At 36.4% G+C, this 23,187-nt stretch overlaps 1 protein-coding gene across 1 annotated transcript; it reads left to right on the top strand.

Moving 5' to 3' along the window:
- Positions 1-979: 979 nt before the first annotated feature.
- On the top strand, positions 980-22,937 carry LOC127157818 (NLR family CARD domain-containing protein 3). The gene is made up of 6 exons (XM_051101029.1): positions 980-1,038; positions 4,270-6,042; positions 16,448-16,624; positions 17,947-18,120; positions 21,887-21,933; positions 22,303-22,937. The coding sequence occupies exons 1-6, from the start codon at positions 992-994 to the stop codon at positions 22,818-22,820; spliced, it is 2,736 nt and encodes a 911-aa protein (XP_050956986.1). The 5' UTR covers positions 980-991; the 3' UTR covers positions 22,821-22,937.
- Positions 22,938-23,187: the final 250 nt, after the last annotated feature.

Genomic DNA, 23,187 nt, shown 5'->3' on the forward strand with positions numbered 1-23,187 from the left:
GATGTAAGTTAGACAAGAATATCTCAGATTGAGCGATTGAGGTGTTGTGTTGCTGGATGTAATAATAGACATAGTGGTCGTCGTTTACTCCTGACATCTGAGCCGCTGAAGATGCAGTAGATTACGTTTGTTTGTGAAGGGAATGCGCCTCCCGATCTACATGTATCCGTCTATCTTCGCGCGAATCATTCATGTTCCAGCTTCACTTACAGCAGAAGTGAGTATAAGCATTTTTTTATGAATCTTTGCGATCGCCTTTTCCTTACAACGTGGTAGATAGGAAGTTTAGCGGTTAAACGTGGCTAAATGTGGCTAATGTAAACAAGACCGTCTTTCCACATAGAGAAGAGAGCGGCGGGTTGAGCAGAGCTCATTTGCATTTAAAGGAACAACCCCTTAGAATGAGATGATTTTTGCAGAGCTCATTTTGACAAGGTAAAAAGGGTGTTGTTTTACAAAACCATAGAGAATTTTTAATCAAAGTATATTAGAGACTTTTCATTAAGACCTTAAAGAATCATATCAACTTGTGGAAAATGGGCATCCGATGACCCCTTTAAAAAATCCTGCAGAAGATTGGGTACATTCACCAACACCGCATCTCCTCCCAAAATAACCAGATATGGAGGTTACAACACCTAGTTTACTATGCACAACCTCGTTTGAATACAACTGCCATATGCATTTTTCCATCTGATACTTTAATGGTACAAGAAAATATGGGACACAAACTGTAAATTACATTGCATTTGCTAAAATCATTTAGTATCCTTGTGACTAGAATGGTATAAAAGTGAATGTAAATGTACAGAGTTGATGTTTAGCCATTTTAAACTGTCAGAATCAATTATTTACAGTACAGAATATATTTAAAGGTTGGAATGGAATTATTTACAACAGGCTGTTTAATTACTGTAGTTTTTGTGATTGCTTGTCACTTGTTTATCAGACTTGTTTATCAGTGGTGGAGATCAAACTGTTCAGATCCATCATGGATGAAACACAAACACCTGAAGAAGGTTTTTTTCCAGGATGCAGGTACTTTAAGTGAACACATTACATAACCTTTTATATAAAAAAGACAGAAAGAAAGAAAGAAAGTCAAGTCAAGTCAAGTCACCTTTATTTATATACCGCCTTTAACAATACAGAATTGTGACAAGGTGGCTGTACAGTATTAAATGAGGCCTTGAGACGAAGAACCATACAAGTCCATATTTTCAAATTTTGAGTAATAAGATTTTTTTCATTTGGATTGGGAACATTATATTATATATTTTTATTTTACTTGAAAATAGACAACAAAAGCTTCTCAATTCTAAGGAGATAACATTTTTCAGTGTCAGTATTAAAAATCAAAAGTTATTGTGATTTATATTTCTGAAATGTGGAAGAACGGTATATGTCCAGTTAGTGAGGAATAACAGTATAACTCCAGTTCATCATATCACTTTAAACCACTAAAGATCTGATTCCTTATCTTAGTTTTAATACAGTAACAGAAACTTCAGGTTAATATTAAGCATTTCTTTCTAGTTTATTATTATTATTATTATTATTATTATTATTATTATTATTTAAAAACAGAAAATACAGTATGAACAATGTATAATACATAGACATTCTTACAGTACAGGCAATAACAATGAATTATTAACAAAAAACAATAAATAAATAAATAAATAAAAACAATAAATACAATGCAGACATACATCATAGCTAAATATTATTCAACATATCATAAGGTATACAAGATATATCATAATTTTCTCAACTTTCATTTCAACCTATTCATGACTGATCTATAGTAGACGCCCAGTAGGCTAGGCTACACGCAAATATAACTGTAACAAGTTAGTCAGATATCAGGATATCTTTGATCACTTCTTGTATGTTTAGATAGCTCCAATAGTGCACCTTGTCGTTTATTTAGAAAAGCTGGCGCAGCGCACCTCCGCCATCTCACGATATAAATAAATATATAAACAAATAAACTCTGCTTGCCGTACTTTACACAGGACTGGCGGGAAATATGAAAGAATACAGCTTTATTATATATGGTATGTGGTTTATTTTGATAGGTTAACTGTTTATGCGGTGTTTAGCGCGTTCAGAGAGAGAGAGAGAGAGAGAGAGAGATCACATCACATATACGGTTCTTCCACTCAGCAGTTTGGGTGGATTTTTCCCTGGTTTTTGTTCTCCTCTTCGAGTCAAATATGGTTTTCCAGCATCCCTCAAAGCCTTCCTTACTCTGTCCTTCCATTTGGTCATGTCGGCTCTCTTTTTGCCGAGGTTTTGCCTTTTAATGTCCGAAGCGGACATGACAGCAAGCGGCATCTCCATGCTTTTTTGTGGACATAAACGGTTTTTCCGCGTGACGCTATTTTAATGTTTAAAATGCGGACTCTTGGTCGCGCGAAAATATCCCCAAACTGCTTCTGTATACAAAGTTCACACATACAATTAATGTCACATGGTTATCTCATTTTTTGTTTTTTTGGACTTATACGGTTGTTCGTCGCACACACTCAAATAGGAAACAGTACATCAACAATGCCAAAGGCAACATTAAACACTCACATTATAGGTAAAGGTAGTTAATCAAAAACAATAAAATAAAATGCAATATTGTGTTAAGAGAAAGTGTCCCCAACTAAGCAAGCCAGAGGCGACAGCGGCAAGGAACCAAAACTCCATCGGTGACAAATGGAGAAAAAAACCTTGGGAGAAACCAGACTCAGTCGGGGGGCCAGTTCTCCTCTGGCCAAAGTTCCCGTGGTCTTGTGCCGACAGCCGTCTAGGTGATGTGGTCTTTAATGTGGATCCGTCTCTGGGGCTCATCTAGTTGATGTGGACTCCGCTGACATTCAGGGCTGTAGAGGTCGTCTCTAGGTGCTGATCCACCATCTGGGCTGGGTACGGACTGGATCCGGGGGACTGCAGTGACCATCTGATCTGGATACGGACTGGATCTGGTGGTTAATGTGACCTCGGAATAAGAGAGAAACAGACTAATATTAGCGTAGATGCCATTCTTCTGACGATGCACCGAGTACATCGGGTGTTATGGGAAGTGTTCCCGGTTCCGGTTGACCTAATTAGTGCAGCCTAACAATCCTTTAACGGATTTGAATTATAAGAATGTGGATTTGTTATGTGTAAGCAAGGTTAAAGAGATGGGTCTTTAATCTAGATTTAAACTGACAGAGTGTGTCTGCGTCCCGAACATTGTAGGGTAGATTGTTCCAGAGTTTGGGTGCTAAATAAGAAAAAGATCTGCCACCCGCAGTTGATTTTGATATTCTAGGTATTATCAAATTGCCAGAGTTTTGAGAACGCAGCGGGCGTGAGGGACTATAATGCGATAAGAGCTCACTCAGGTACTGGGGAGCTAAACCATTCAGGGCTTTATAAGTAATTAGCAGGATTTTAAAATCTATACGATGTTTAATAGGGAGCCAGTGCAGTGTAGACAGAACCAGACTAATATGATCATACTTTTTGGTTCTAGTAAGAACTCTAGCTGCTGCATTTTGGACCAGCTGGAGTTTGTTTATTAAGCGAGCAGAACAACCACCCAATAAAGCATTACAATAATCTAACAGTGAGGTCATAAACGCATGAATTAATGTTTCAGCATTTCTTTCAGAAAGAAAGAAAGAATACAATAAGACCATGAAGGCTCCAAAAGTCCTTAAATAAAAAATACCTTTAGAAGTATATTAAGATGATTGTATAATTAAATTAAGATTCTCATAATTAACAGTTTAATCTGTTGTTTTAGTCCAGTTCATCAGAAGAGATCAGAGCCAGAGCCCAGCTGTGTGTCTATGAAGAGTGAAATGTCCATGCATCGGCCAATAAACTTTACCATTGGAGATTCACAGTCTGGTCTCAGGTATAACATTTTGTATAAAAATATGATTATAGCAAAGTTTTATAGTATCACGTATTTTCACAGTTCAGTTAGCTATTTTTGTATAAACCGTGTATGATATTATTATAAAGTGCTCTTTACATACAATAATGAACTTTAATCTCTCTTTGTTTTAGTTCAGTTCTTCAGAAGAAATCAGAAGCAGAGCCCAGCTGTGTGTCTATGATGAGTGAAGTGTCTATGGTGTGTCAAGTACAATTCAAGTGTGGAGATACACAGCCTGGTCTCAGGTATAATATTACTGTAAGATATATGATCTAAATATATGATACAGAATACAAAGAAGTGCTTTTTAACTCACATAGTAATGTGGAATTCTTATTTTACAGCCATGAAGTCCTCAAAACATTTAGATCAAATCTGATGAAGAAGTTTGAGTGTCTGTATGAAGGAACAGTGATGCAGGAAAACCCAACACCGCTGAATGAAATCTACACAGAGCTCTACATCACAGAGAGTGAGAGTGGAGAGATCAGTAATGAGCATGAGGTGAGACAGATTGAGACACAATCCAGGAGAGCAGCAACAGAGGACACAGCGATCAAATGCAATGACATCTTTAGACCTTTACCTGGACAAGACAAACCCATCAGAACTGTGCTGACAAAGGGAGTCGCTGGCATTGGAAAAACAGTCTCTGTGCAGAAGTTCATCCTGGACTGGGCTGAAAGGAAAGAGAATCAAGACATCCAGCTCATATTTCCACTTCCTTTCAGAGAGCTCAATTTGATGAAGGACAAAAAATGCAGTCTTTCAGGTCTTCTTAATTTCTTTTTCCCCGAAACAAAACAAATTGACATATCCATGAAGGAATATAAAGTATTGTTCATCTTTGATGGTCTGGATGAGTGTCGTCTGTCTCTGGACTTTAAGCACAAAGTAAAACTGTGTAACATATCTAAATCAGCCTCAGTGGATGTGCTGCTGATGAACCTCATTGTGGGGAATCTGCTTCCCTCCGCTCTCATCTGGATCACCTCCAGACCAGCAGCAGCTGATCTCATTCCCTCTGAGTGTGTCCATCGAGTGACAGAGGTACAAGGCTTCAATGAGCCACAGAAGGAGGAATACTTCAGGAAGAGGATCAGTGATCAGAGTCTGGCCAACAGGATCATCTCACACCTGAAGTCATCAAGGAGCCTCTTCATCATGTGTCACATCCCAGTGTTCTGCTGGATTTCAGCCGCTGTTCTAGAGAAGATGTTGAGTCAAGCAGAGAGTGGAGAGATTCCCAGGACTCTCACTCAAATGTACACACACTTCCTGATTCTTCAGACCAACATCAAACATGAGAAGGACTATGAGAAGAATGTGACAGATGAAGACATGATCCTCAAACTGGGGAAACTGGCTTTTCAGCAGCTTGTGAAAGGCAACCTGATCTTCTATGATGAAGACCTGAGAGAGTGTGACATTGATGTGACAGAAGCATCAGTGTACTCAGGATTGTGCACTCAGATCTTCAGAGAGGAGTTGGGCTTGTATCAGGGGAAAGTCTTCTGCTTTGTTCATCTGAGCCTTCAGGAACATCTAGCAGCTCTATATGTGCACCTCTCATTTACAAACAAAAAGGTAAATGTGTATGACAAAACCAAACGAAGTTCTTTCTCTAACGTTTTAAAGAGGATGAAGTCATTATCTGATCTGCATCAAAGCGCTGTGAATGAGGCTTTACAGAGTGGACATCTGGAACTTTTCCTGCGGTTCCTTCTGGGTCTCTCAGTAGAGTCCAATCAGACTCTCTTACAAAAACTACTGACACAGACAGTAAGCTACTCCTACAAAAAAAAGGAAACAGTTCAGTATATCAAAGAGAAGATCAGGAATAATCGCTCTCTAGAGAAATCCATCAATCTGTTTCACTGTCTGAATGAACTGGGTGATGATTCACTGATGCAGGAGATCCAAGATTATCTGAAATCTGGAAAAATAAGAGAGACCAAACTCTCGTCTTCACAGTGGTCAGCTCTGGTTTATGTGTTGCTGACATCAGAGCAGAAGATGGATGTTTTTGTTCTAAAACAGTTTATTGGTGCACAACATACAACAGATGAAGTTCTTCAGTATTTGTTACCTGTGGTTAAAGAATCCAGATCAGTTCAGTAAGTAACACTGAAACAATCACTACACTTTAAAGGGGCACCTATTATGCCCTTTTACAAGATGTAATATTGATCTTGGGTGTTCCCAGAAAATCAAGATAGCACTCAAAAAATCAGCATAGAACTCAAATAAGATTAAATTATTGTCTGAAGAAATACATTCACCATAGTTGTATGACCAAATATAGTCAGCTGTTTTACTTTTAACAAGTGTTTCGGTATTGAATAGTGTTTCGGTCTTTTGCACAAAATATAAATGAACCAAACACGGTCTTTATATAATACATAACACCTCCAGTTTATAGGACAAAAAACAGCCGAGAGCAGTCGGGGGCGGAGTTGAAAACGGAGGCGTCAAGTCAGACACTTTTAGTTCTCGCGGTGTTTGCATGCTCTGTCACAGAAGAAGTGAATTAAATGCAATATTTATCAAATACACAGACTTTTCAAAAGCGTTTTCATGAGCAACAGAAACACGTTTTATATAATACAGCACCATCTGAACAAGAATAATGATAAACAAATATATGCTATTTAAATACTAATAAAGTGGGGTTATATATGCTTTTATCACTGTTTTATGATAGATCTGACTCAATATAACATTGCGACTACAGTAAAAACACTTTTATTGTTCTAAAAATTCAAATCTACAGATTTGTCTGCATTATCGGACTTGAGGATGTTAGAATAAACCCAAAACACATGTGATCATTGTCATGTGGTGAATCTGGCCAATCGTAAAACAGCCATGTGGTCATCAGAGCTCCTGCAGCCGCTCTGAAGAAACTGCGCCGGCTGAGTCAGTCGCTACTCTCGAATCGCTATCGCCGTACTTTGATGCCACATGTGACAGTCACGGGGCGTCGGCACCGCCTCAAGTCGGACAAAATTTCTAAACGGCATGCACTGCTTCAAGTCAGAATTTGATCGAGCTGCACAGTGCTGTGTTAAGTCAAACACACCTTTCATCTGTAACAAGAAATGTCTAAAGCATAATCTGATCACGTTGATCACATGGTGGTTTGACGCAAAGTACAAAGTATTGCTGTAAATTTTAAATCTACAGAGGCACAGAGGCGGAATTTTCTTCAACGGTCGACATTCGGGAGCAGCAATAAGTACGATTCACAACTGCGGTAAGTGATTTATTTCACTTTTAATTTTTGCATGCTTGGTAACTGCAGTAGTGTATTAAGGTGTCTACATTCGCGGTAACTGGAGATTAACGAATCCTCCGTCCGCGGGGCGCGAGGGAGACTGTTGCCGGGTTTAAGGTGCGCCGTTGCGTGAGGATTTCACACATTCCCCGGCCTCATAGCGACTATAGGCGGAAAATCTCTGGGTTCCTACGGTAATAATTACACTCTTCATTGACAACAGTTGTGATTCACGGGAACGCCGTGTTGTTCAGCACACTTTCTCATGATTATTTTATGATGTAAATCAAATTTGCACAAGCAGTCATCTGTTAACCCCGAAATGAAATGCGTGACGTTACTTAAGTCTCGCAACTCGTGGTCATCCCGCTCACGGAGGATGTAAACTGTCACATAAACTCTGAACGGTGCTGTTAAAGCGGTTAACGTAATCAGCGAGATGTGCGAGAACATTTGATAACTTGCTAATTCGCTTATTGTTTGATTGTAATGCTTTTTACTAACTTTGGTTTAAAGAATGAGTTAATCCAGCCCATCTTTCTGTCTGGCCTTTTCGCAGCATATATTCACTGCGGAGTAACCTTACCAGGAGGAGACAGACGGTGATTTGGAGTAATGCAAAGGTAATCTAAGAATATGAATACCTGTATTTTACATGTAGATATGTTAGAAGATGTTTCTCTACTCCAGAAAAGAGACGATTTTTAAGGGAGAATGATTCCGGTATCTCAAAAGCTAAAAATAATTACATATTGTCTGTTTCCTGACTGATTTGTAGGTAGAGGAACAAATAAGTTGAAAGGAAAAGTGCCATCTATAACAACAGGGCAAATGGTACAGAAGAAACTGGTTAAAGTGAACCCAAGTTGCCAATCTTCTTTGCAAAGTGAAGGATTTTCAGCGGAATTTCTGAAATGTAAGACATACACACATACCACGATCTCCTTTTTTCTTTTATTATATTCTTTTATTATCTACACTGCCGTTCAATAGTTTGGGACTAGTATGTTTTTTTCTGTTAATCAAAGCTGTGTTTTAAATGTTGTGAAATATTATTGCAATTTAATATATATATATATATATATATATATATATATATATATATATATATATATATATATATATATATATATATATATTATTATTATTATTATTATTATTATTATTATTATTATTATTATTATTTTATTTATTTATTTTTTTTGTCTATTTTAATATACTTTACAATGTAATTTATTTCTGAATGTTCAGCATCATTACTCTAGTCTTTTCATTACTCCAGTGTCACATGATCCTTTATAAATCATTGTAATATGCTGATTTATTATAAATTTTAGGATAGAACCGGTTGTGCTGCTTAATACATATATATTTTTGGAACCTATGATACTGTTTCCAGGATTCTTTCATGGATAAAAAGTTTTTTTGTTGTTGTTTTTTTTTTTGTTGCACTTTTGTCCAACAAGTATGTGTTTAACTGAAATTGATAGTAAAGACTTCTATTGTTAGATAAGATTTCTATTTTATGTTTTCTATTTGTTGAGAGATAATCTAATTTTTCTTTTCATTCAAGCATGTGCTATATGTAACCACTTGGTCTGCCCACGACAAAAATTTTCTAGTAGTCATTTATTTTTTTATTCAACTAGTAGTCATTTATTTTTAAGAGATTAGTCAACTAATTACTTATTAATAATCTATATAATTCATAATAATGAACCTCTAATTGCCTATAGCCCATCAGCACTTAAGCGCACACAAAGCTTGCCACAGAACACTGGCAGAAGTAATGATTATGAATGTGTCAGGTAAAGAAAACAGCAAAGAAGACTGTATTAACATTATAATAATTCATTAATAAGTGTTTTCTGTATTTTCGGCTGCAGTGATAAAGTCGATAACACTTGTCATCTCTACAGTGGATGTGCTCATTTAATTGAATGGATTACAAGATCTGAAAATATTTGTTTTCCATGTTAACTGGCTTATTTAAAAGTAGACATTTTGTTTTCTATAGATACATTTTTCATGTCTGTGAAGCAAGCATGGAGTTTCTGGTTTTTTTTTGTTGTTGTTGTTGTTGTTTTTTGACACCCTCAAGTTCACAGAGACCTAGGGCCAGAATTCCATCATCGATTTCACCACTTCCTGTGGATTTTTTTTTCTATGATTAGGCATGTAATGAAATTTTGATAGACTAATGATTAATTGATGATCAGAACTCAGGAGGCAGCCATTTTAACCATAGTCAATTTAGCTAAAAAACAGCTAAAAAATGTTCATGCTAAGATATTCTTATTCATATTCATCCATGTATACTCATTTATCAATAAAATAGCAACATTAATTAAACACCTACAGAAATATCCAAATTTAAGTGTATATATATATATATATATATATATATATATAGAGAGAGAGAGAGAGAGAGAGAGAGAGAGAGAGAGAGAGAGTTCACATGCAAGGAGTTCAGATGCAAAACCAGCTAAAAGCCATCTCGGTCAAAAATTAGATAATGATACTAAGTGAATGCTCCTGACACTTAGTACACGTCCATCAAATGTCTGGAAAAAAAGGAAAACGTGCAACAAAGACATGACACAATAGTTTGTTTTTTTTTTTAAGTACTTTTACTTGTTGAAAATTCACACATTAATAATCTAAATTATTTCTTTTTAAGTCTGTTTCAATGACTGGCGGAAACAAAAGGAGCCTGAAAGAAGAGAGAGAAGAGGGAGAAACAAGTGGGGCATTACATATCCCAAAAAAAAAAGATATAATGAAAAAGAAAAGAAAAATGAAAATGCATAGTTTTGAATTCTGTTATTGTTCATCTTCAACATTATATAGTTATATAACATTATATAATGTTAATATAGTTTTAGGATTGTAATCATTCCAATTATTATGAAAATATTTTGTAAATATTTGTTAGAATGTCATTTTGTTAAAGGGGCTGTAAGATCAAATAAAAATTGTTTTAATGGTTCCTTGTGGTCCTGCAGATTATTAAAATTAAAATTATTACTTATTTGTCGCATTATTTGTCGTAACACCCCTTAACAGGAAAATTGGGGCAGACACTATGTAATCAATCAATCGATCGATCAAACAAACAATTTGACCAGCTAAGACCAGCCTGGCTGACTTGCTAAAACCAGCTAAGACCAGCCTGGCTGACCAGCTAAAACCAGATAAGACCAGCCTGGCTGACCAGCTAAAACCAGTTAAGACCTACTGGGACGTGAACGCTTTTTACAAGTTGGAATCTCGTAATTACAGGAATTCCAAAATGGTGTGAACGCACCTTTATATTAGGCATACTAGAAACTTCCTGGCAGGTGTGTTGAGGCAAGTTGGAGCTAAACTCTACAGAACATTGGCCCTCCAGGATAGAGTTTGGGCACCCCTGTGTTAATCTCTTTTGGAATTTACCAGACCACAAGCTATTTATAAATTTTAGAGCATGCCAGCAATGCATTAACCCTTAAATGCATGAATGTTTCACCAATCATTATTACATATTCGGGTCTTTAGCAACCCAGACCTATATATCCAGCACAGATGGATCTCTAACTGCTGCAGTATCAAAAAGTGAAATTTATATTTCATTGCGTACAGTAATTGCTCTGCAGTATAGCCATTCAAACCAGTACAATTCTTGTTTTATGCCTGTGGTAATTATGAATGAAACATCATGTCATCATTGTGTATCAAACTGTGCCACCTTGAGGAATAAAGATGCATTGCAGGTAATGAGTCATCAGATATGTAAAGTGCGCAAAAAGTGTGCAGGAAAAATATACTTGCACATTTACAGACCTCGGGTCTCTAGCGACCCTATACACTTTTTACAAAAAAAAAAAAAAAATTAATCAGAAAATATTTTTTATATTTTATTTTATTTGCTCTTATATCGTTTATAATGAATTGATTGAGAAATACTATGAAAGTTGATGTCTAAACAATGAAGTAGGGAGAGTGTAGTGAATGATGTCCTGGGTATGCATTTAAGGGTTAATAATGCAAACAATGCATAAATTCAAAAACAATTAATTATTTAAAATTACATATACAGCTTGAATATTCATATTCATATTGTGAACAAAACACCCCTTCTGCTGATTGCTCAGCCGAAGATCAAAACATAGTCCTCCGCTGCTGCAGTTGCACGGATTTCTGTGGTGTTTATTGCAACTAGATTTCATTTTTTTTCTTACAATTTTCTTATCAAACAATCAGACTAATGAAAACAGCACAGACAGGGCTTTCTTCTGTGTAGGCACAGGGCTCTCAAGTTTTAGAAAAAGTTGAGCTGAGATTATATCTGTTAGGGGAAGAGCCATATTTGCAGCAGCAGCTCCTCGACCCCACAAAATTCTCTCCAGTTTTTGCTAGAAGTTAAATTTTATTTATTGTTCATAATTGACCAGCACAAAATGGAAACTATAACAACTGGTCAATTTGATTAAAGTCAAACTCATAAAAATGAAATGAAATGTTTTTTATTTTTCAAAAATACAAATGTGCCAAAAATTTGGACTCTGGAGTGGCAGCTATGACTCTACTTGACTCAGAAAACACAGCCGCAAACTTGACTCGACTTGGAAACTTGACTTGACTCGGGAAACGCAGCTGCAACTTGACTTGACTCAGAAACTTGACTTAACTCAGAAGACACAGCTGCAACTTGACTGGGCTCAGAAACTTGACTCAGGGAATGCAGCTGCAACTTGACTTGACTCAGGAAACACAGCTGCAACTTGACTTGACTTGGAAACTTGACTTGACTCAGGAAACGCAGCTGCAACTTCATATGGCTCTGGCATGGCAGCTGTGACGTGACGGAGCTCTGTTTTCGCTGCCATTTTGTAAACGGGCTCCGCCGTCACCGCCATCTTGTGAGCGCGCACCGGCGCAGCTGCCATCTTGCAAACGGGCACCGCTGTCGTCGCCATTGCGTGAACCATACCTGATGAATGTTGGGGTGAAAAGCTGCTGGATCCTTTTGTGGTGGAGTATTCTGTAACAGTAGGAGCGAGGCGAGACGTGAGCGGATCCATCTGCAAGCTTTTATTTACAACATGAGGCAGTGACATAGTCGAAAACAGGCAGGGTCGGCACAATAGCAAACAGGTATGACACAGGCGAGACGTAGAGAGAGTCCGTAAGCTGGCGTGGGTCAAACAGTGGCGAACGTAATCCGTAAAGGGCTAGACGAGAGAGATAAATCTGTGAAAACAAGCGAGGGTCAAAAAGGCAGGCGGCGAGACGAACGAGACGAGATGGCCAGGCAGAACGCTAAACACAGGAACAAGGGACTAGGAACTAGGAGAAACAGGATTACAACACAATGAAAACTACACAACTCAATACTCTACAACTCTAACTCAACTCTACACATGCCAACTGAATGAAAGTCCGGGCCTTTCATAGCGCTACTGATTGGTCGCAGGTGTAGACCAATCATCGTGCTGCATGATGGGGAATGTAGTCCAAGGTGTAGTGCAAGAGTCTGTGTGTGTGGATAAGGTGAGAGTGACATCTGGTGGTGAGCGGTCCGCAGCTCACCGACCAGATCCGTAACATACACAAACGTGAACAAATCAGGCTTCAGTACAGAGTAAAACAGGAGTTTTCCACATATGCGGACCGTTCGAAAGGGAACTATTGTTTTTTTTTTCAGTGAATAATCAGAACTAAACTGTTGAATCATACAACGATCGTTCATGGAACTGTGATAGTGAACTTTCCTGAAAAAGGAATTCATAGACTCTTTTCAGTGTACATTCGTGAACTTTTGGATACCAGAGCATGTGAATGGACAGAGTATAACTTTTTCCTTCATTTTTCTGTATATTGTCATTTTGTTGTTTGAGAACTGAAACTGACACAAATTTGTTAATTTTGTATTTTTTTTTTTTTACATTTTCTCCTCTTTATTTTATTCAGTTGACTGAGCTTGAAAGTGATTTTTCTGTTTCTGTAAAAGAACACAACAAAGCCCATTGACATTAATTTAGTACATAACACTTTTATTAGTTAAGTTTGTTGTTTTGAGTCACTTACACTAAGGAGTAGGGGAGTCTTACCTGTCCTGTTAGAGCTGGGGAGGGCGGGTCTTTGCATTCATAAACAATAAAGCCAGAGTATTTATTTATTTATGCATGCATACAATATGAAAATTATTAGTTTTATTAGTAATTACTAGCAAGTTATTATCAGTAGTTTTTAAAGGTAGGGTAAATGATTTATGGTAGCCAACGTTAATTTTTGAAATCACCAAAACAAACACGCACCTACTCCAAAAGGGTCTCCCCCCACGCAGACGTATGCAATCAAGGCAACGGTTATGGTGGAATCTTCTGTGCCAGCCACCGATTGCAGATAAACAAACAAGTGAACATGACATAAGAGAATATTTAAGCAAAAGCCAGCATATATTAGTTCTGTAAAACAAAGCAAAAACCAAAGTTACTCCCTTATAAATGAAACAAAGCAACCTCGGCGTCCGATCACAGGCCTTCCTGCTCCTTTAGTTCTCTCCAGCACTGGAAAGCTGATCTGATATTTACACGGGTCCTACTTTTTGTCTTATCGCAGTGATTCTCAATCCCAGTCCCCGCGAAGGTATATGTTCCATTTAAAGGTCATTAAAGCATGCGAGACATGAATTTAAAATGTATTTATTTACAGATGCATTTATTTCACAGTACAAATTCATGAATGAATGTTTCAAAGTAAATTAAATTTCGATGGATTTCCCCTGCTCAGGGAGAAGGGAGCAATGAACACTGTAGGGACAAGGTCAATCGGAACACAGTTCATGCACAGGGGTGTTAACTAAGAGACATGCAAAATCTGCAGAGTGAGGGGGCGCGAGGACTGGAATTGAGAACTGATGCCTTATCGTAAGCCTACTTTTGTTCCACAGACATTGTCCTCTTTTGTTTTTAATTTGTCATCCCTATCTTTCTGTCGTCGCTCTCTGCTAATGTCCTGTGCACTGAGCGCTCTCTCCTTCCCATCATGAGTAGACACACCCCTTACTGCTGATTTGTTTTGGTAAATGGCTGACATGGTTTTCTAAAGCGTTTTTCAAAAAATACATACCCTACCTTTAAATATGTATTGCTGTAAGAGATTTTTTACTTATTTCATTTTTATTAAATATGTTATCTTTAATGTTAAATGTTTAAATTATGTTATTTTACATAAATATGACACTAAAGGCTGTTAATATATCAGTATCAGCCAAAGCCATCTTTGCACAGGTGGATTTATGGGTTAATGTTGCCCAGAAGGCATGCATTTACACACCACAATTGCATAAGGTAATTTGATTATGTTTTAAACATAACATTTTGAATACATAAACTATAAATGAATTACAGAATGAAATGATACTTGGAATATAAAAGAATTATCACCAGTAGGTGGTGTCATCATGTTTATGAACAAGTCATCTTACCGATTTGTTCAAAACGCTAAATTATACTATTGGGTCATTATAAATCACTCACTCAACCGATGCCTTCAAAAAAGTCTTATTCATTCAGGAATGAAACACCATTTTGTGCATTGTGCTGGGAGTCAGTTGCGGTTCTGTGTTTTTACATAAGATGTTTATTTGGCAGAAAAATAAAACACCATTTTCAGAGACATAAATTAATACTGAATATTACTTAAATAAACTCAGCGTATTGTTTAAAACAAAAGGTATGACTGTTGCTTAATTACACTTAATCGATAGTGGTCTGCACTGTAGTGAAGAGCAGACCACTATCGATTAAGTGTAATTAATCAACAGTAAAAATGCAAAAGGCCCCCCTGGGTATGGGCTATTCATTATCTATTTGTTAGTCTGGTTGTTTGATGAGAAAGTGATGAAATAAAATTGCAATAAACTCATTAAGAATTTATGGAACTGTATTTTACAACTGACTGTTCTCTGCTGTGTGAAACTGTGGAATAACTAATGACTTAATGTTTAGCTGACCAATCAGCGGAAAAAGGTGTTTTATTCCCACTAACATGCAAAGATCAAAAATTCAAGTCGTTTATTTATTTTCTAGCCCTGAAAGTAAAAACTGAAAATTAATTACAAATTCTTGTTTGTTCGTTCTTTTGAAAAGTTAAAAAACAAAAAAAGGAACCGTTTTCTTATTTTTCTGTTTTTAATATTAATTTGAAAAAATGAATGAATGGAAGATACCCTGATTCAAATGATACATATAATAATATTACATTTATTACATTACATAAATTAGACACACCTGAACAGCTAATCAAGCTCTTACTAAGCATGCTAGAAACTTCCAAGCAGGTATGTTGAGGCAAGTTGAAGCTAAACTCTGCAGGACATCGTCCCTCCAGGACCGAGTTTGGGCATCTATTCTAGACAGAATAAAGCAAAAACAGAGATCACATCCCTTACAAAAAATATACGTCCTGGTGAGGTCAGGGTTGATCGATCTGCCCCGAGTTCACAGGTTGGATATCCAACTTCAAATGATGTTCCAGATGTTATTTTCAAGTAGGAGGTGGGAAAAATCAGAATTTTGAGTTGTCTGGAATGCAGCATTATACTCATGGTGAATGGTGGTAATGATGTCATAGGCTGTCTTCAACCAATAGAAATGTTGTGTTTGCGCACATGCTTCAGACACTAGTAATGCTAATGATGTTCCCCATAGTGTCAATCCCAAATGTGTTGTCTTGTTCCTCTCCACAGGGAACCATCATTACAGTCATAACCTGAGACATTCTGTGTCTCTTCAAATGACTTCTGCATTGTGATCATTTTACCTTTTGTTCTTTACGTTCCTTGTAATATGTGGTTTCATTTAGAGGACTGGTAATTTGAAATTGGGAATGTGAATCATTGACTGAATCTGAAGTATGAATCACTGTGAATCACTGAATGATTCTGATCCACGTTAAACCTTTTAAACAACCATGATCTGTAAGGTTAAGACAATATGTGCTCTAAGCAGTGGTAATTTAAAACCAGGGCTTTTGCATTGTTGTACTCAAATTTTAACCAGTTTATTATTCTTTTGAACATTTTCTTTGCTAATTTAAATAAATACAAACTTCCTGCACTTGGAACTACTCTTCCTTCCCTGCATTGCCATATTAGGTGTTTTATGTAGAATTGAATTACTGAAACATACATTGAAAATCTGAAGGAAGGCCATTTACTTTTGTTTTCAGTATAGATGTTTGTTTTGTTTTATACACAGGCTATGTGGATGTAATCTCACTACTCAATCCTGTGAAAGTTTGTCTTCGGCTCTACAATACTCAAACTCAAACATCCTGAGAGAACTGGACCTGAGTAACAATGACCTACAGGATTCTGGAGTGAAGTTTCTTTCTGATGGACTGAGGAGTCCAAACTGTCAGCTAGAGATTCTCAGGTAAATGGTTTTAATAAAATGAATAAAATGTGTTTATTAAATTGTAAAGCTTGCAATGTAATTTTATATAATTATCTAATTATATTTTATATAATTACACAGTGCAACACTGTTAAATTTACACGCAAAAAGCTCATGCAGTGTTTTCAGCGTCTTTCTGGATTTGAAAATGCAATATGCATCAAACATCTGCCCTTTTAATTGATTGGTCATCCTAATCACCAGTTGACCTTGACATGTACTGTTAGACAGCTGAGGCAGACCTGCTTTAAAAAAAAAGAGACATTTGAAATGTTTTGTTATCCAAAACAAATAGTTAATAGGTGCATAATGGAGTGCAGCAGAGCAGCATGAAGAATATCAAATATTAACATAAAATCAGGGTGTTACACCTACTTTTCTTGTTAGCAGCACAGTCCAAAAATTCAGGAGCATCTTCTGATCAGTATTACCAGGTAATATTGACTCCTTTAAGTGATTAACAGATTTTTTGTTATACCTTTGTGTAGCCATTTGTTCTAACTTTATTAAAATGGTCATCTTTTATGTCAAATTCAAAGTTTTATAAGCTTTATAAAAAATTCTATTTAAAACAACAGAATAAGAAAAATAAGTTACCAGATCAAATGAAATCAGTATTAACAAAATGAATTTGCACTACAGAGGTGGCAAAGAGGAACACAAAAATGGTATGTAGGTGTGTTTACAGATGTTTAAAGAGGCTCAGAGGTGACATGAGTGCATGCTGAATGTTTTAAATGTAAAATTTTGAATATAGCAAAATAAATTTTTTACAAATATGATTTCTATAAGAAATATTAAATTATGAAACTTTAAAAATGAAATTAATACTGCTAGTAGGTGGCGGCAAGTCACTAATGATATCACTGAATCATGTTATCACTGAGATCAAGGAATGAGATACCTAAAAACGTGCTGTAAGTAGTAACCTTTGAAGCTCCCCCGGAGCGCAAACACCAACATGCTGATTGAGTCAGTCGCACTGGTGCTCCTAAATATTTTTACATAGTCACACACAGTAGAAAATGTAGAAAATGACATTAAATAGATGAAAACAGAAAGTGATGTTAAATGTTTTTAAGTGATGTTTTTCCCAGTATCACCAGTGACACAACTCAACTGGATAGCATTTCCATCATATAATTTATAATATGTACATGTCATTTTAGATTTTTTTTCCCATATATATTTATTTTTAACACTGACCTTAAGACATGACCATATAAGAATAATTCATGGCTGAAATGGATATAAATGTGTGAAAGAGATTTGTCTGATTGTCACATGACTATTGTTTTCAGATTGTCTGGCTGTATGGTGACAGAGAAAGGCTGTCATTATGTGTTTTCAGCTCTGAGTTCAAACCCCTCACACCTGAGAGAGCTGGATCTGAGCTACAATCACCCAGGAGATTCAGGAGTCAAACTACTCACTGAAAAACTGCTGGATTCAACCTGCTCATTGGACAAACTCAAGTATGTCTAGCAGGAAGATTTTGCATTTTTCAATTTTAACACACACACATATGTTTGTTTTTGTGAATTGTAGGGACTTTCCATAGACTTCTATAGTTTTTATACTGACCAAATAATACTGTTTATCCCCTCACCCAACCTTAACCCTAAACCTACCCCTTACAGAAAACCTGTTTGCATTGTTACATTTTTAGATAAACATAATTTACTAGTTTTAATAAATTTTTTTTTACATTGTGAGGACCGCAGGCCGTGCAATTGGAGAGGTTTGCCATGCGTCTAGTACCACCATGGAGGTACTAGAAGGTGCTAAATACCCTCAAACGATCAGGCCAATCAGAAAACGTTTTAGTTTGTCAAAATTCACTCACATCTGAAAGCAACGGATTGTTTTTATTTCAAGTGCAGTTTTGCGCTTGTGAATCATCTCATGACTAACTAAGCGCAGAAGCGATGTAAATAAGAGATTCATTGTGTAGTTTAGAGAGCTTAATTGATTATAACAGAACTTGTGAGATCACGATGAACTGAGATAAGATGAGTGACGCTTTTACATGATAATAAAGTGAACGAGCTTTGTGCACTTTCTAGGCTATAATCCATTAAGAAATTTTATAAACCTTTCGTTTTATACGGTGCAATGTTTCAATATTTATGCTGGATTATATCCTGAAAGTGGCCAGCGGAAGACTGATCATAATCTGTTTGATCAATTTTGCCTTCTCAAATCATCACGACTTGCCTAAAATAAAATATCTATAGATATATAACAGTTCAAGTATAAAACAATGTTAGTTTAAATGTTAAACCTAGATAAATGTGTGCTATTAGGCGCATATCCAATCATTTGTGCAGAGAGTGGAAGCTAAAGCCGCTTTGCAGTACATGGAGGCGCCAGCACAATCACTTGCTTTTTTTTTCAGTGGAAACCATTTTAAATATTTTGTCATTTTTGTTGATAAAAGTAAGAATAATACATCATTCTAAACTGTAAAGGGTCTACTTTTATTTGTGTGCACTCACAATATCAATAAAATGTTGCAAACGGTGCTTCTATAAAATAAATAAAACAAACGAGTGCTTTCTGTCGTCTCAACAGGAGCACTTCACAAAAATGAACCGAAACTCAGTGAATACATACCTCATAGACATGAAAGCTTTAAATTATAACTTAATGAAATAAAGCAAATTGAAAACAAAAAAACTCTTTCATTATCTACTCTGTAAAGATGCATTTCTCTCTAAAGGTGCATCCAAAGAGGAGATGGCGAGTCAGGATCGGCAACTTCATCTTTGCGACACTGACTCAGAAAACACTACTTTATTAATAATTAATTAAAAAATATCCTTACTATTTACCCCGACACATTCATGGTAATAACTTTTGCTGGTGCTTTGTGGCAAGCTTTAACCTATTGCGTGCACTTGAATGTGGAACATTCAGCTGTGCTGAAGGTGTGCTTGCTGCTGCTGACGGAGACATTAAACGCCTTCCAAGCCAGTCTCGAAAGTGATAGCAAAAATGAAGTCTCGTGTTGTTTCCACCAGCACTGATTTTTTTTCATCACCATATTTGGTGGATGTCTAAAATACAAAAATAAGAAGAAGCCTAAAACAGGCACGAAGCCCGTCCCACTTCTGAATTATGACGTGAAATTTGACCCGAAGCCCAGCCCTAGGGGCATAAAAAAAAAAAAAATTGAGGCCCGTCAGAATGCAATGCAGGGCTCTACCGGGACATAACCAGAAGCGTAATTTCGTTGGCAGTAATGGACAGTAAAGTTCAGAAATGAATAGTATGCGATTTATGACAAAATAGTCATAAACTGATTGTTCATTTTTTTTCCTAACGTGTTTCACCTTTAGTAACAATGAAACAAAACGGATACATTTCAAGTGATGGGGAAAAAGATGGAAAATAAGAAAAGTAGCGTGCACATTTGGTTAAAAATGAAAGGCTGTCAACTGACACTTAAATTGGGAAGCATCGCCAGATTCAAAAGTCAAAACTCGTCCACAGTCTTAGGCCACTAGTATTTTCACCAGCTAAAAAAATCGTTTAATGTGTTAAATTGTCTGCCGTAGTGTCAGTAGAAAATAATTTACATTTCCAAACATTCATTTTGCCATTAATTGTAATAATTCAGTGAGTTTTGTTTGCACAAGGAGTCTGACAACAGCCAGTGCTCCACACAGAGATATGATCTCATTATCATCTGGAATGACATAAAAAAACATAACAAATTGAGACAATCCAGAAGAACTGTGGCAACGCCTCAAAGATGCTTCAGGAGACCTACCTGCAAAGCTACCTGAAAAACTATGTGCAAGTGCATCTAGGGCAAAAGTTGCATTAAACAAAAGGATAGTCACACCAAATGTTTAATTTAGTTAAAAGAAGTTAAGTTCAGCTTCAGTAAAACAATAGTGAACTGCGGTCAGATGAGATGTTGTAAGGTCATATGTCAGTAAAAATGAATTCTGACATATGTTCTGTCAGCTGTTATACTGTGCTGGTAGTGTGTGCTCTTCAATTGCACGCACAAATGTGGTGACGCGGCTGTGTCATTTCATATCAAAGCACAAAAGAAACTACGAGCATGCAGTATAATAGGTTTAGGTGAAGATTATTTTAAGTTAACTTAATTAAAAAATTGCTAATCAGAATCCATTATTCTGACAGACCATGGAATAATTAGAAAAATAATGCACACCTGCATTACTGTGCATTATTTTTCTAATAATTCAGTGGACCAAAGTTAATTATTCCACTTAAACAGTTACCACACCTTAAGACATACAGTACATCAGAAGATATATTTAAAGGCTTTTGTTTGGTTTTTGTACTTAAAATATTATTGTGAGTAGGATTAACTTCATACACGTCTAATCCATTGCCTCCGTTGCTAATTCCAAAACCTTATTTTAGATCTAGTCACAAAGCTTATTGAGCTGTTGAAAGCAGACTTATGCAGCTAATAAGCTATCAGAGAAAGAGCGAGAGAGAGAAAGAGATTAAGTGCTGTACAGCTCTGTTGCCACTTTGCTTGTGAAAAAACGTCATGTAGCTTTTAAGTTGCTAAACTTTACTGATAAAGTCCATGTTTCTGTGTGTGCATCTGTGTGTAGTCTGTAAGGGAGAGAGAGCAGGAGAAATAGAGTGTGCTTTCCGTACATAATGTTAAATGGCTATAGTCGATGCTTAAATATTAATGGAAAAAAAAGCAATTTCCTAGAGACATCAGTAGTATTTGTATTAGTGATACTAGCCTTTTCTTTAAAACAAACAAACAAAAATAGATGCCATTAAACATATTAAAAATATACAATATGTTGTTTGCTCATTCATTTGAAGATTAAATGTGAAATGACTGCAATATTAAAGTATATTTAAAAACTTTAATGCTGGGTCAGATTAATAATCATGATTAATTTTAGAAAAAAAATGTTTGATTTAGTTAGTTTTTTTTTTTATTGATTGACAACACTAGTATATATATGAGCAATATCATGTATCCATATCGGCACGACTGTGATTTAGCCATAGGCACTTTATACACTTCCAAAAGTGTAATTCATCAAGTGCTCATTTATGAGAGAGAGAGGGGGAGAGAGAAACTGTTTATGTATGAATTACCACAGTTTTTGCCGTATTTTTCTGTTAATAGTACAGATGTGGCTTTAATTGCTTAAAAACAATAACGTTAAACTACATAGCAACAGTTTGTTGACTGACTGAATGTGTGTGTGTGTGTGTGTTTTCTAGTGTGGATCATGGAGGAGAATTCAGGATTACAGCAGGATTGAAGAAATGTACGTCTACAAACACACACACACACACACACACACACACACATATTTGTTTTTGTGAATTGTGGGGACTTTCCATAGTTTTTTATACTGACTAAACGATATTGTCTATCCCCTAACCCAACCCTAACCCTAAACCCTAAACCTGCCCCTTACAGGAAACATGTTTGCATTGTTACACTTTCAGATAAACACCATTTACTATTTTTAATAATTATTTAACAGCAGGCCAGTCCCCACAATGTCAAAAATGTCAGGTTTTACTATCCTTGTGGGGACATTTGGCCCCCACAACGTAGCAAAAACAAGTACACACACACACAGCTGTAGTGATTGTTGTTGTGTTATAAATGTGTCTGTTTTTGTGTTCAGATGCCTGTTTTGTCACACTGGATCCAAACACAGCACACAAACAACTCATTCTGTCTGAGGAGAACAGAAAGGTGACATTTGGGTATCGGTCGTATCCTGATCATCCAGATAGATTTGATGAGTGGTATCAGGTGTTGTGTAGAGAGAGTGTGTGTGGACGCTGTTACTGGGAGATTGAGTGGAGTGGAGATGATTATGTGTCTATATCAGTGTCATATAAGAGCATCAGCAGAAAGGGACAGGGTGGTGAGTGTGTGTTTGGATCTAATGATCAGTCCTGGAGTTTGATCTGCTCTCACTCCAGATACTTATTCAGACACAATAAGATAGAGACTGTTCTCCCTGTGAAGCCCATCAGCAGTAGAATAGGAGTGTATGTGGATGTGAGTGCAGGAACTCTGTCCTTCTACAGCGTCTCTGACACAATGAGGCTCATCCACACAGAACAGACCACATTCACTCAGCCGCTCTATCCTGGGTTTACGGTTTATTATAGATCATCAGTGAAACTGTGTTGATGAATCAGAATAGACTGATGAGAGATTCTACCCATAATGCTTTGAGCTGCATGATAAATCAGTAACAGTGAGATGTTATTGAGTCTCTTCATGACATTAATACTGCAGCTCAACTTCTGTAACAGAATAAATGTGTCAAAAATCCTCATATAGACAGTAACATCAGTGTGTTCTGTATGTTTTTGTCAAAATGTAAAAATGTCATAATCATGATTTATTAAGAACATGTAATTTATCGCTCTTGTTTTTGTATAGAAATAATCAAACACAATGAAAAATCTATTTGAAATCCGATTTTAATTGGTTTGTATCATGAATATAATCGATTCCTCAAGACTGAAATGAGCTTCTGACATTATAGAATATG

Source organism: Labeo rohita, unplaced genomic scaffold, assembly GCF_022985175.1.
Source record: "Labeo rohita strain BAU-BD-2019 unplaced genomic scaffold, IGBB_LRoh.1.0 scaffold_121, whole genome shotgun sequence".
NCBI classification, from domain to species: domain Eukaryota; kingdom Metazoa; phylum Chordata; class Actinopteri; order Cypriniformes; family Cyprinidae; genus Labeo; species Labeo rohita.

Excerpts from the sequence above, each read along its gene's own strand:
- LOC127157818 (XM_051101029.1), top strand. The coding sequence starts at position 992 with ATGGATGAAACACAAACACCTGAAGAAGGTTTTTTTCCAGGATGCAG. Across the intron at positions 6,043-16,447 it reads AAAGAATCCAGATCAGTTCA|GCTATGTGGATGTAATCTCA; the intron begins GTAAGTAACACT and ends TTTTATACACAG. Across the intron at positions 18,121-21,886 it reads TGCTCATTGGACAAACTCAA|TGTGGATCATGGAGGAGAAT; the intron begins GTATGTCTAGCA and ends TGTGTTTTCTAG.